Source organism: Palaemon carinicauda, chromosome 12, assembly GCF_036898095.1.
Source record: "Palaemon carinicauda isolate YSFRI2023 chromosome 12, ASM3689809v2, whole genome shotgun sequence".
In the NCBI taxonomy this organism is placed as follows: Eukaryota; Metazoa; Arthropoda; class Malacostraca; order Decapoda; family Palaemonidae; genus Palaemon; species Palaemon carinicauda.
The window spans coordinates 7,184,690-7,199,336 of record NC_090736.1 but is presented as its reverse complement, the minus strand read 5'-3'; the positions used below and the strand labels follow the sequence as shown (position 1 = coordinate 7,199,336).

Here is a 14,647-nt window from a genome sequence, read left to right as displayed (position 1 = left end):
AATGGCAGCTGATGACTCAGCAGGTAGACCTATAGGCTCCCCCAAATCCACACATACTTAGCTCGCAAGGATGGTGAGGGTGCATCGACCAAAGAAACTAACGAGTTTGAGCGGGGCTCGAACCCCTGTCTGGCGTTTACCAGTCAGGGACGTTACCCACCCACTTTTCCTATTAGTTAAAAGAAGAAGAAAAAAAACTCGCCTGTCATAATCCATAATAGTGTTGATGCGATGGGCTATAGTGAGCACTGTGCTCTCCTTAAACTGCTCGCGAATAGTCAATTGGATGAGATCATCCGTCTCCAGGTCAACGGCTGCAGTCGCTTCATCCAGCACCAAGACCTTGGATTGCCGGAGTAAAGCCCTGGCCAGACAAACTAGTTGTCTCTGACCGACACTGTTTGAGGATAGAAATCGGAAAGGCTATGAAGAAAAATGGCATTTGAAAATCAACGTTGTTTTTTCAATAATTTCGCTGTCTATGGGTTTCTTAGTAATGATATATGAGGTTTTAGATAATCAACGTTGTTATAATCATTGTTTTAATAATAATAATAATAATAATAATGATAATAATAATGATAATAGTAAAATAATAATAATAATAATAATAATAATAATTTATTGTTAAGCATATGTCAGAGGCGTAAGAGCATTTCTCGGGTGGGGGTTGGGGGGTAAAATTAAAAAAGGCTCTGATGAGGGGGGGGGGTGATTTCAAGTCTAAAAACAGATTCCTGAATTTGACAGGACTTTAAGCGAAATTATATCTCTCTTGATAGCTACATTGGTAAAGTCGTCCATGCAGGCATTGTTTCGGCTCAGGGCGTAAGTTCGAATCCTTGCCTAGACAGAAGCATTTATCATAAATGATTTTCCAATGGATATACATTCCCAAGGTTAGAATTTGATATTAAATGCCATTGCGGTTGATATTTACATTAAATTAAAATTCAGAGTGGTAATGATATATGTATATATATACACACACATATATATATATATATATGTATATATATACACACACATATATATATATATGTGTGTGTGTACACATATATATATATATATGTGTGTACACACACACACACATATATATATATATGTGTGTGTGTGTGTGTACACACATATATATATATATATACAGTATGTATATATGTAAATATATACATATATATATATACATGTATATGTGTATATACATATATATATATATATATAATTTAATTTTTCAAATAAGTTACAAATACCCCATAATATCGAATTCCCCCTGCCTCGGGATCCCCACCACTTAGGAAAATTTCTTTAAGGATAAATATTTCTGCCGTCAAGGACTCGAACCTATCACCGATAGAAATAAGGATAAACATTTGATTGTTTAGATCAGCCTAACCTTTATTCCCATTTCTATCGATCATAGGGTATTTGTATCTTAAAAAAAAAAAAAAAATTACTTTGGAAAGAATCTCCCGTGCCTGATTTTGATATCGTTATAGAAGAAACCCTTCCTTTGTAGCAAATTTTTGTATAGAGCAAAACTTTATTTCTATTCTCATTAATCCCGGAGACATTATAATCATAAATGCTTAAATTTCCGTCATTCCCAACTATCCTCTTCAACTCTATGCCCAGCATGAAATTCCTTAAAAACATCACGATCAATATTCGTAATAATAAAAATAGATTTTGGAAAAAAATCTCATATATTTTTAATAGCTTAATGCAACATCCACACTTCACCTATATAAATGATCATTGGCTGTTCTTGTTATAGGTATACTTTGTCTCTTCTGATTCATTTGCAGAGATCATCAGCATCCATCTCTCTCTCTCTCTCTCTCTCTCTCTCTCTCTATATATATATATATATATATCACAGAATCACCTTTTTTTGCATTCATAATTGACTTATCATTGACTCAGGAAAACCGTGGCCGTTACTGGTAATGGAAAACACACACACACACACACACACACATATATATATATATATATATACATGCATACATACACACACATAGATACATGCATACATACATACATGCATATTATATATATATATATATATATACACATGCATACATACACACACATAGATACATGCATACATACATACATGCATATTATATATATATATATATATACACACACACACACACATATATATATATATATACTTAATCGATTCCTTTAACCTATATTCAACCAAGAAACAGCTTTTGTAATATAAATTTATATTTGTAAAAATGAACGTGTAAAACTATATTTTCTTAATAAAAGTAAAAATAAGAAACAGCTTTACTGACATTTATACACTTTAGGGAGATGACAACAAGGTTTATTTTATAATTGATTTACACTATGGAACACCCTTATCAGCAAGCATATTCGCATGTGGATGACGTAACGCAGTAAGGCGTTGGCGAAGATGCAGAAATGTGACCCTTTTCTTTTTCATTGTTCGATTTGTCTATGTTGATTACGCTGATTATAAGAACATCAAATTACTCCATAGTCATACACCTTCTGCCATATAACTATTACTCCTTAAATGACTTGAATCTGTGATAAATAATGATATTCTCATTCAAGAAATCCCATTTGGCAGCGCTGTCCCAAACTCGTCCCAACAACCTTAACTATGCTGATGACTGTTACGTTGGTCACTTGTACAGGAACATGACCTACTATTCATGTGTTCTGATGAAGAAATAAAATACTAAACACTTTTATAAGTAAAATCAGGCTGCTTCCGATAGCATATGAAAAATTCACGACCTTTTCTGATAAAAATATCCATTCCTAATAAGGAAACGATCGTTGAACAATTTACCGACTACCAATTCTCTAGCCTCTACCTTCCTACCAAACTTTTTTGACCCACGTGGTCCTCAAATAATACACTATATTAGGTGGGACAAGGTGCCTCTGATGCCATCTATTGGCGGTAAAGTAAAACTTATTTCGGGTGAGTTTGGGGGCCTAAAGGAGTTTGCGTTATTATGCCTTTCGCCATGTAACAATATTGTTCTTCTGCGTAGTTTTTACTAACAATACATATACCATGAAACATATTAGTTATCTTTTGTTTTCATAAAGAGTAATTGAAAATTAGATCAAATAACTGTGTAATTACTTAGTTGTCTCGCCAATTTCAGTAGATGTGGCATATCTGGTGACACCCCCCCCCCCCCTCCCCAACTCCCAATGTAATTGAACTAACGATTGTTTGCTGAGGAAATATTTCTGTAACATTTATTGTGGAATTTGTAATTTACTAAGAATTAAGATGTGGCCAGACAGCAAAGAACATCAAATTGACCTGCGTCTTTATTATAGTAATTTTGTGCCTAAATAGCAATAGAAATGAAGTAATAAAAATTGTAATGTGTACATGATGGGGATAATTAGCAATTCGTATTCTACTTTTAAGGCCATCTATTGGCCATGAAAATAAACAATGTTTAGAGCTCTTTAATCCTTGCATTCTGAAACCTTCCATGACGTCATTTGGGTTTAAAAATAGCCTAAAATGGCCTACTTAATTAGAACTTAATATAATTATACCTGCCACACATATTTCTACTCAAAGTATCAATCTATCACCCTTTTCAAATTGGTTAAAAGCATTCATATGAATGGAACAATGGTCGTGTGCTGCCATCTTTTGACAAGAAGTACAAACACTTGGATTCTATTCAGATTTGGAGAAGTGTGTGATTACTAGAACACACTTTCATGATAGTTTTTTTAAATTAATGCATCAAAAATTCATAATTCCAATAGTGCTATTTTTCATCTGATTTCTAGGCTCTAAGTTATGAAAATTATATGTAAAATACAGATAATACGTATTGCAAAAATATATAGAGCAAATTTCTAAAAGCAAAGAGTTGGAACTCAGCCATAGAATTAAAAACCCCAAAATTAACCAAAATATATTCATGTCAGCAGAAAATACATTGTTAGCTAACCATGAGCCCAATTATAGATATCAATCCTCTATAAGGTGTGCCTTGTTACATGGTATAATATTGATATATATGTGTGTGCATATATATAAATATATATATATATATATATATATATACTGTATATATATATATATATATATATAGAGAGAGAGAGAGAGAGAGAGAGAGAGAGAGAGAACTGATTAATTGAACAAGATTTCTTTACATTTTATATGGTACAGTAGACGTACGAACATACACCACTCCCAAACCAGCTACCTAGCCTATATTCTCAGGTGTTGGTGGCTGAAGTTCATATTCAGGCCAGGCAGCTAGTTTGAGAATGGAATATTGTTCTGTAAATATCTTTATGTATTTTTTTTCTTTTTTTGTCTACTGTACCATATAAAATGTAAATAAACCTTGTTCAATAATTCAGTCCGAAAAAGTATAAAAAACTATGGTCCTTTTGCATCTAAGCATCACGTTTCCTTATGATTTTTACGATTATATCATCATCATTATCATCATCTCCTCCTACGCCTATTGGCGCAAAGGGCCTCGGTTAGATTTCGCCTGTCGTATCTACCTTGAGCTTTTAAATCAATAGCTCTCCATTCATCATCTCCTAATTCACGCTTCATAGTCCTCAGCCATGTAGGCCTGGGGTCTTACAACTCTTCTAGGGCCTTTTGAAGCCCCGTTGATATATATATATATATATATATACATATATATATACATACACACATATATATATATATATATATAGTATATAAAGTATATATAAAGTATATATATAGATATATATGTATATATAAGTATATATATTTATATATATGTATATATGTATATATATATATATATATATATCACACCAATGATAAAGATAAATTGCCTTACCTAAAATTGGACCCGTCCTCATCCACTGTCTGTTGAAGGCCACTTGGTTGTGATCTGACAAACTCCTTCAGGTGAGCAAGTTCCAGGGCGCGCCAGACGTCTGTGTCGCTGTGAGTTCCGAAAGGATCCAGGTTGAGCCTTAAGGTTCCGCTGAAGAGAACTGGGTCCTACGCACAGGATATGGAATAGGATTGTATTAAAAATGTATGAGTCATTTTAGCCATGGAGGTATGAAGAGATTAATTACATCGACAAAATAGGCTATAGTAAACAGCTCTTCTAGGAGGACACTCCAAAATCAAAACGGTTGTTCTCTATTCTCTATAGCCTCTGTACCATGGTCTTCCACTGTCTTGGGTTAGAGTTCTCTTGCTTGAGGGTACACTCGGGCATGCAATTCTATCTTGTTTCTCTTCCTCTTGTTTTTTTTTTCTTCTTTTTTTGTAGTTTTAATAGTTTATATGGGAGATATTTATTCCAATGTTGTTACTATTCTTAAAATATTTTATATTTCCTTGTTTACTTTCCTCACTGGGTTATTTTCCTTGTCGGGGACTCTGGGCTTATAACATCCTGCTTTACCAACTAGGGTTGAGGCTTAGCGAGTAATAATAATAATAATAATAATAATAATAATAATAATAATAATAATGTGTTATACATTTTTGCTTAATTTAATTTTGAGAATAAGAGGTTTCAGACGTTTATGGAAGTTGCTGAGTGATTTATCCTACTGAATCTAAAGTGATCAAGTAATGAACATTGATTTTATCTAATTATGAAATACTGATAAGTAATAGGCAATCAAAATAAAATATTCTAAGAACAGTAACAGCATTAAAATATACCTTTCATATATGAACAAGAAAAACTTCAAAAAAAGGGGAAAAAAGAAAAAAAAGAGAGAGAGGGAGTGAAATATGAACAGTTTGCTTGAGTGTACCCTCAAGCAAGAGAACTCTACCCCCAAGACAGCGGAAGACGAGATATGCTACATCGCGGGTCAAAGGATACTAGCAAACTCAAGATATACACATAACTTTCTTTAGACTCTGGGCAAACATATCCTTCATCCCACAGCTCCTACCAACCTGAGGGATGATGCTCAATCGGCTGCGTAGATCGTGGAGTCCTATGTCGGCGATCCTGACTCCGTCAATACAGATGCTGCCCGCCGGTACACTCGATAATTCGGAACAGAGCTAAAGTCAAGGATGATTTCCCAGCGCCTGTTCGGCCCACAATCCCGACCTGTTAATAGATTGATATACTTATGAACTTGGCTTGTGTGATGTTAAGTTCTCTAATCATGATTTAATATAATTTGACAGATTAATATATTGACGTAAAGGAGTGATATTACGGTCACCAACCCGTAAAAGATAAGGTAAAATATACGGTCGCCTGTACTTGACTGAAATACGGCTGAGAACAGTATATTTTTAAAGAGAATTTCCGATTATAATTACGGTTTTATTAACAGTGTAATTATTGTAAATATCTTTTATATCCTGTATTTCAAAGACTAGATTGAACACATCAGAGTCCTATGATTGAACCCAGTGGAGCCCTATGATTGAACCACCCAGCAGAGTCCTATGATTGAACCCAGCAGAATCCTATGATTGAGCCCAGCAGAGTACTAATGCTTAAACCCAGCAGAGTCTTATGATTGAACCCAGCAGAATCCTACGATTGAACCCAGCAGAGTCCTAATGCTTGAACCCAGCAGAGTCCTATGATTGAACCCAGCAGAGCCCTAATGCTTGAACCCAGCGGAACCCTACGATTGAACCACCTAGCAGAGTCCTATGATTGAACCCAGCAGAGTCCTATGATTGAACCCAGCAGAATCCTACGATTGAACCCAGCAGAGTCCTATGATTGAACCCAGCAGAATCCTACGATTGAACCCAGCAGAGTCCTAATGCTTGAACCCAGCAGAGTCCTATGATTGAACCCAACAAAGTCCTAATGCTTGAACCCAGCGGAGCCCTACGATTGAACCACCAAGCAGAGTCCCTACGATTGAACCCAGCAGAGCCCTAATGCTTGAACCCAGCGGAGCCCTACGATTGAACCACCCAGCAGAGTCCTATGATCGAACCCAGCAGAGTCCTAATGCTTGAACCCAGCAGAGTCCTATGATTGAACCCAACAAAGTCCTAATGCTTGAACCCAGCGGAGCCATACGATTGAACCACCCAGCAGAGTCCTACGATTGAACCCAGCAGAGCCCTAATGCTTGAACCCAGCGGAGCCCTACGATTGAACCACCCAGCAGAGTCCTATGATTGAACCCAGCAGAGTCCTATGATTGAACCCAGCAGAATCCTACGATTGAACCCAGCAGAGTCCTAATGCTTGAACCCAGCAGAGTCCTATGATTGAACCCAACAAAGTCCTAATGCTTGAACCCAGCGGAGCCCTACGATTGAACCACCCAGCAGAGTCCTACGATTAAACCCAGCAGAGTCCTAATGCTTGAACCCAGCTGAGTCCTTATGCTTGAACCCAGCTGAGTCCTACGATTGAACCCAGCAAAATCCTACGATTGAACCCAGCAGAATCCTAAGATTGAACCCAGCAGAGTCCTAATGCTTGAACTCAGCAGAGCCTTACGATTGAACAGACAAGAGTCCTATGAATAGACAGCAATCTTCAGACCTTATACTCACCTTTTCTGACGGCTCGAAGGAACAATTCAATCCTTTGAGGACAAGGTCGAGCCCAGGTCGATATCTCGTCTGGTAATCCTCGAAGACGATGTTTCCTTGATCAGGCCAAGTCACTGGTGGCTCTCTCTCTCTTATCTTCCAGTCTGCTTCCTTATCTTTCTGTTTGAGAATATTCAATTCATAAGAGGTAAATCGAAGGTGGATGGGTTTTGCATTATCATTCAGTTGATAAAAAGATATTGCGAATGAGGTAAATAGTTAAAGATAATATATATGTATATATATATATATATATATATTATATATACAGTATATATATAGATTTGTATATACATACATATATATATATATATATATACATATATATATATACATATATATATATATATATATATGTATGTATATATATATATATATACAGTATACATACACATGTATATGTATATATATATGTGTGTGTGTGTATATATATACAGTATATATATATATATATATACAGTATACATACACATATATATGTATATATATATATATATATATATTTATATATATATATATATATATGTGTGTGTATATATATACAGTATATATACATATATATATATATATATATATATAATTTGGCTTGAATGTAACCAAATGACATTTCGAAAATTCGAACCATTTCCTAATTCTTTTGTTAATTATTGTTAGAAGAGTCACTCATTTGATGATTTTAAAATTCTTAATAAAAGAGTTGCTCAACTGAAAGTTTCCAATCAGTTTGTGAAATTATTTAGCGAAAGGAAACTGTAGCCAAAAGATTCTGTATTGAATTTATCTTAATCTACTTCGCTCTTCAAAGTCCTCAGCCTTGTAGGCCTGGGTCTTCAAACATTTTTATTCTCTTTGGTGTTGAATTAGAGAAGGGAAAGACCATCAGAATCAGCTGCATTTCGGCTGATCTACTTCAGAAATGTAGTAAATTAATTTTAAGTTACCCTGGATGTTAGGCCTATAGGGGTTAAAAATGAAGTTATCTTCAACATGTTTAATCAGTGTTAAAATAACAGCTCGTAAACAAGTGTTATACTGGAATTTCAAAATAACATCCTATCATAATAATTTTGATCAAGAAAATTCTTCCTTAGAAATCCCAGTTATCAAAACTGTATATCTGATTATATTTTGTGATTGTTTCTAGATTCAAATGTTAACTGAAAACCCATTAAACCGTTCTAAGAATTGCATCCTTAATCAAAGATTTACAATAATCTTCTATTAACGTGTTTGTCTCCTTTATGTGGGGGTAAGGACGGTTGCCTTCTTTTTGAAGGACTTTGCATTGCCTTTAGGGTAGACCGTAGTCCCGATCGGCTGCCCTACCTGACATCGCTTAAACCCCGGCAGCGTATGTTCATGTATTGTACCAGTCACCAGTATCCTTCATCCCAGCAGCGAGGAGTCCTAGGGTGGTTAGGTCCCCAGTTCGAGAATATTCCTACATTTTTTTTTAAATTCCACTGGAAGTTCTGTAGTCAATCCACATAAGAATTAACTTGGAAGTTGTAAAAAAAAAAAAAAAAATTGAAAAGAAAATTCTAAAGAATTAAGAAATTACCTGGATATACTCGTTGATCCTTTCCACTGACACAATATTGGCCTCGAGATCCGACATAATGCGGACAAGCCAATTGAGAACGAGTGTAATCTGAAAGAGTAAATAGATTTCAAAACTTATTGTTATATCTGCCATAATATTCATGACACTGAGAAACATTAATTTCTGTATGATAAATTAAATGACAGGACAGGGTTAGAAATGAAACTATAAGAGAGATTACTCGAGGGCCATATGTAGGATGAGATCATGGTGAGGGGTAGATGGAGATGGTTTGGGCATGCTCTTCGCACTCCCAAAGAGAGATTAGCTCACCAAACTTTCAGCTGGGCTCCACAATCACTAGAAGAGTTGGAAGACCCAGGCCTACATGGTTGAGGACTATGAAGCGTGAAATACATGATGATGAATGAAGAAGCACTGATCTGAAAGCTCAAGATAGAGAAGACTGGAGAAATCTAACTGAGGCCCTTTGCATCAATATTATTATTATTATTATTATTATTATTATTATTATTATTATTATTATTATTATTATTAGCTAAGCTACAAACCTATATGGAAAAGCAAGATGCTATAAGCCCTAAGGCTTCAATAGGGAAAAATAACCCAGTGAGGAAAGGAAATAAGGAAATAAATAAACGATATAAGAAGTAAAGAACAATTAGAATAAAATATTTTAAAAACTTTAACAACATTAAAACAGATACTTCATACATGAACAACAAAAAGACATATCAGCCTGTTCAACATAAAGACAATTACTGCAAGTTTGACCTCTTGAAGTTCTACTGATTCAACTACCCAATTACGAAGATCATTCCACAACATGGTCACAGGTGGAATAAAACTTCTAAGATAAGATGGTGATGTTGATAGTGAACTAGCTTTGTTTGAGTCTTATCTGTAATAGATTACTTACATTCAAGGCATAGGTGACAGAAAGACCAACTATCCCCGGGCTTATAGTTTCCCGGACAATGACGCTCAACATGGCAGCTGAAAATGTGATGAGGTTGCCAATAGTCTCCAGATGAACAGCCGCCCACCTAAGAGAAATCATTGCAATGTTTTATTTGTGGGCTTTAATAACAATAATAATAATAATAATAATAATTATTATTATTATTATTATTATTATTATTATTATTATCATATTCATTATTATCAAAGGGATCAAGATTACTTTTATATTAATAATAATAATAATAATAATAATAATAATAATAATAATAATAATAATAATTATTATTATTATTATTATTATAAAACTAATCTCAATCATTTTAATAATAATAATAATAATAATAATAATAATAATAATATTATTATTATTATTATTATTATTATTATTATTATTATTATTATAAGTAATCTTCATAATAATAATAATAATAATAATAATAATAATAATAATAATAATAATAATAATAATAATAATTTTCATAAACTATTGGAAAATACTGTTCATAACATAAAAAGCAACCAGCTTCTTCAATTTAGAAATTTCTGAAACGTTTTTAATAGTGTGATAAAGATTATCTGCTATAACGGGAACGTTCATTAATGCAATAATTTAGGAACGTATTCCTAAAACAGTTGCGTTCAATAGCGTTTGTTTACAAATAAAGTAGTTATTAAAAAACTAGTGAACGCTAAAACCCCTGAGGGAAACCCTTAAAAAGGAGGGAATAATCGTACTACAAAATTTAATATATTAAATGTATACCTCTTTAGTAAAACATGGCGTTTTAAACTGTTAAAAATATCAATGCTTGCGTTCAATAAAATTTATTTATAAATGAAGTAGTTATTAAAAAAACTAGTGAACGCTAAACCCTGAGGAAAACCCTTAAATGGGAGGGAATATTTCTGCTACAAAATTCAATATATTACTTGTATACCTCTTTGGTAAAACATAGCTTTTTGCACTGACGTTAAAGCTAACAACGGTTGCGTTCAATAACATTTATTTACAAATAGAGCATTCATTAAAAAACCAGTGAACACTAAACCCTGAGGAAAACCCTTAAAAAGGAGGGAATAATTATTCTGCTACAAAATTTAGTATATAACCTGTATACCTGATTGGTAAAGTCTCTGCCTGGTGTTTGCCAGACGAGGGTTCGAGTCTCGCTCAAACTCGTTAGTACCTTTAGTGTCTGCAACCTTACCATACTTGTGAGCTAAGGTTGGGGGGTTTGGGGAAGCCTATAGGTCTATCTGTTGAGTCATAAGCAGCCACTGACGAAGCCTATAGGCCTATTTGTTGAGTCATAAGCAGCCATTGACTGGTCCTCCCTGGTTAGCTTGGGTGGAGAGGGGCTTGGGAGCTGATCATATAATATATGGCCAGTCTCTACGGCATTGTCCTGCATGCTAGGGCAATGTCACTGTCCCTTTCCCCTGCCATTCATGAGCGACCTTTAAACCCTTTAGACCTGTTTGCACAAAGTTAAAACTCGGTTGCGTTCAATAGCATTTATTTAGAAATAAAGTATCTATTAGAAACTAATACTAATTTTTTTTAATGAGGCGCATTTGCACCGACTCGCGGTGGTGCCCTTTTAGCTCGGAATGGTTTCCTGCTATCTCATTGGTTAGAATTATCTTGTCCAACCAATCAGCGACCAGGAAACTTTTCCGAGCTAAAAGGGCACCGCTGCGAGTCGGTGCAAATCTGCCTCATTAAAAAGAATTGACTATATTGAACACTAATCCCTGAGGAAAACCCTTAAAAAGGAGGAAATAATCCTACTATGAAATTTAATGCATTACCTGTATACTTCTTTAGTAAAACATACCTGTTGGCACTGACGTTAAAGCTAACAGCTTTGAGAAACTGGTCGATTTTAGATAGAGATTGCTCATTAAATTCTTTTTGTTTCTTGAAGGCCCGGATCACTGACACACCTGGAAAAAATAACAAAATGAAGGATGAATCTGTTGGTGGAAAATTAATGAAAAACGAACGCATATGCATAGCATGATTTTTATGTTAAAAATTTGCAGTAAAATTAATGGTAAATGTCTGGTAACATTTATTCCAGGCATTTACCATTTTTAAAAACGGATATATTGACGTAAAGGAGTGATGTTACGGTCACCAACCAGTAAAAGATAATAACAAGTTTGGTAAGATTACGGTCGCCTATATTTTTCTGAAATATGGTTGAGAACAGTATAATTTTATGGAGAATTTCCGATTGAAATATATATATATATATATATATATATATATATATATATATATATATATATATATATATATATATATATATATATATATATAGTATATATATATATATATATATCATATATATATATAGATAGATAGATAGATAGGTAGATATAGATAGATAGATAGATAAAAAAAAACACTAGGGAAGTAATTGCCAAAAAGCATAGGTCTACCTAACGTCAGTCAATCAGAGGCCGAAAAGTATCCGGAAGAAGTAGCCTACACTGTTAAGAAAAAAAAAAAAATAACTAGAAATTCTTCGTAAAAATATACGGTTCTCAGCTGTATTTCAGTAAAATACAAGCGACCGTAATTTTTACCATACTTTGTCATTAAATTTTACGGGTTGGTGAGCTTAATATCAGTTTTTACGTCAATATCTCCGTTTTTTAAAACGGTAAATGTCTGGCATCATTTATTCCAGGATTTTGACCATATTTTTACAGCAAAATTTTTACCCTACTTTGTTATTAAATTTTACGGGTTGGTAACCGTAATATCACCCCTTTACGTCAATATATCCGTTTTGAAAACGGTAAATGCCCGGCAACATTTATTCCAGGATTTTGACCGTATCTTTACAGCAAAATTTTCAAGTGTAAATCATTACATACCTTGAATCGGATTCGCTGAGCTAGTGAGAATATATGGGTGATTTCGCCACGGATTCTATACGCTTGATTTGCCTCGAGGTGGCCACGTACACGACTTGTATCAGATGATACACGATCATGATTGGTATGAGGACTACAGCTGCCACTGGAGTGCTGCTCATGATAACGATCAATGTGGCTATGACCTGAGGAGACGATTATTATTATTATTATTATTATTATTATTATTATTATTATTATTATTATTATTATTAATACAATAGCGTGTGTGTTATTTATTTTGTGAGTCACGCTATAAAGAAAACGGAAATAATTTCATGGTATACTAATACAAATTCACATTAGACTTTGATTACTTAACCAAAGCATATCTTATATAGTTTTTCCCCAATTTTTTCTTTAGCACCTGACTCTTTGTTTCAAATATTAGACAAAAAATTGTGTTCTATCTATTTCCATAACCTAGATTATAAATTAATCTCGGGGACATTTTATTTAAACATGTATAGGTTAGGAAAAAGATAATTAGTATTGAAAATATCATTTCGTGTAATTTACACGGGTTCCGCTAGTTATTATTATTATTATTATCATTATTATTATTAGTATTATTATTATTATTATTATTAATATTATTATTATTATTATTATTATTATTATTATTATTAGATAAGCTACAACGCTAGTTGGAAAAGTAAGATGCTATAAGCCAAAGGGCTCCAACAGGAAAAAAGTAGCCCAGTGACGAAAGGAAACAAGGAAACAAATAAACGGTATAAGAAGTAATGAATAACCAAAATATTTTAAAAACATTAACAAAATCAAAACAGATATATAATATATAAACTATAAAAAGACTTATGTCAGCTTGTTCAACATAAAAACATTTGCTGGAACTTTGATCTTTTGAAGTTCTACTGATTCAACTACCCGATTAGGAAGATCATTCCACAACTTGGTCACACCCTGGAATTAAACCTCTAGAGTACTGTGTAGTATTGAGGAATAAAATCTACCTGCCTCACAATAAGTGATATAAGATACTTAATTATAGATTTGTTGATAGAATTAATTGACGTTACATAAGAAATGGTTCTTTGTTTATCTGTAATAAATGATAAACAATACTAGAAACATGAAAGACTAAAGGAACACTCAGTAAAGCGCAGACCTCCACCTCGGCAACTTATTTCTCGACCTCTTCCTTGAGCGTGGCCTTGACTCTTGACCTTGACCTTCCAAAATTTAATCATTTCTCGCTTTTTTCATAGTAGTTACTCCCTGCAAGTTTCATTACTCTACGATTAAAATTGTAGCCAGGAAGCTGTTCACAAACACACACTAATACACACACAACCACAAGCAGGGTGTAAAACATAACCTCCTTTCCAACTTCGTTGACGGGAGTAAATATGCTTTTTACGTGGTAATTACTCCCTGCACGTTTCATCACTCTACGATTAAAATTGTGGCCAGGAAGCTGTTCACAAACGAACAAACACAAACATACACACACACACAAACCAGGGGTGTAAAACATAACCTCCCTCCAACTTCGTTAGCGTAGGGTAAATATTTGGTACTGCAAGAAAGATAGAAATTTACTTTCGAGCTGGTAATTGGTAAAGCTAAAATAATTCTGGAAATAGTGAAGAGCT

The 14,647-nt window shown here is 33.9% G+C and overlaps 1 protein-coding gene across 1 annotated transcript in view; it reads right to left on the bottom strand.

The window, feature by feature from the left end:
• LOC137651193 (multidrug resistance-associated protein 1-like) overlaps window positions 1–14,647 on the bottom strand; it is an 80,046-nt gene that overhangs the window by 1,440 nt on the left and 63,959 nt on the right. The window contains 9 exon segments of the mRNA XM_068384346.1: window positions 203–397; window positions 4,857–5,023; window positions 5,948–6,022; window positions 6,024–6,107; window positions 7,535–7,693; window positions 9,135–9,224; window positions 10,057–10,183; window positions 11,939–12,053; window positions 12,997–13,174. Of these exon segments, the coding sequence (XP_068240447.1) occupies window positions 203–397; window positions 4,857–5,023; window positions 5,948–6,022; window positions 6,024–6,107; window positions 7,535–7,693; window positions 9,135–9,224; window positions 10,057–10,183; window positions 11,939–12,053; window positions 12,997–13,174 (1,190 nt within the window).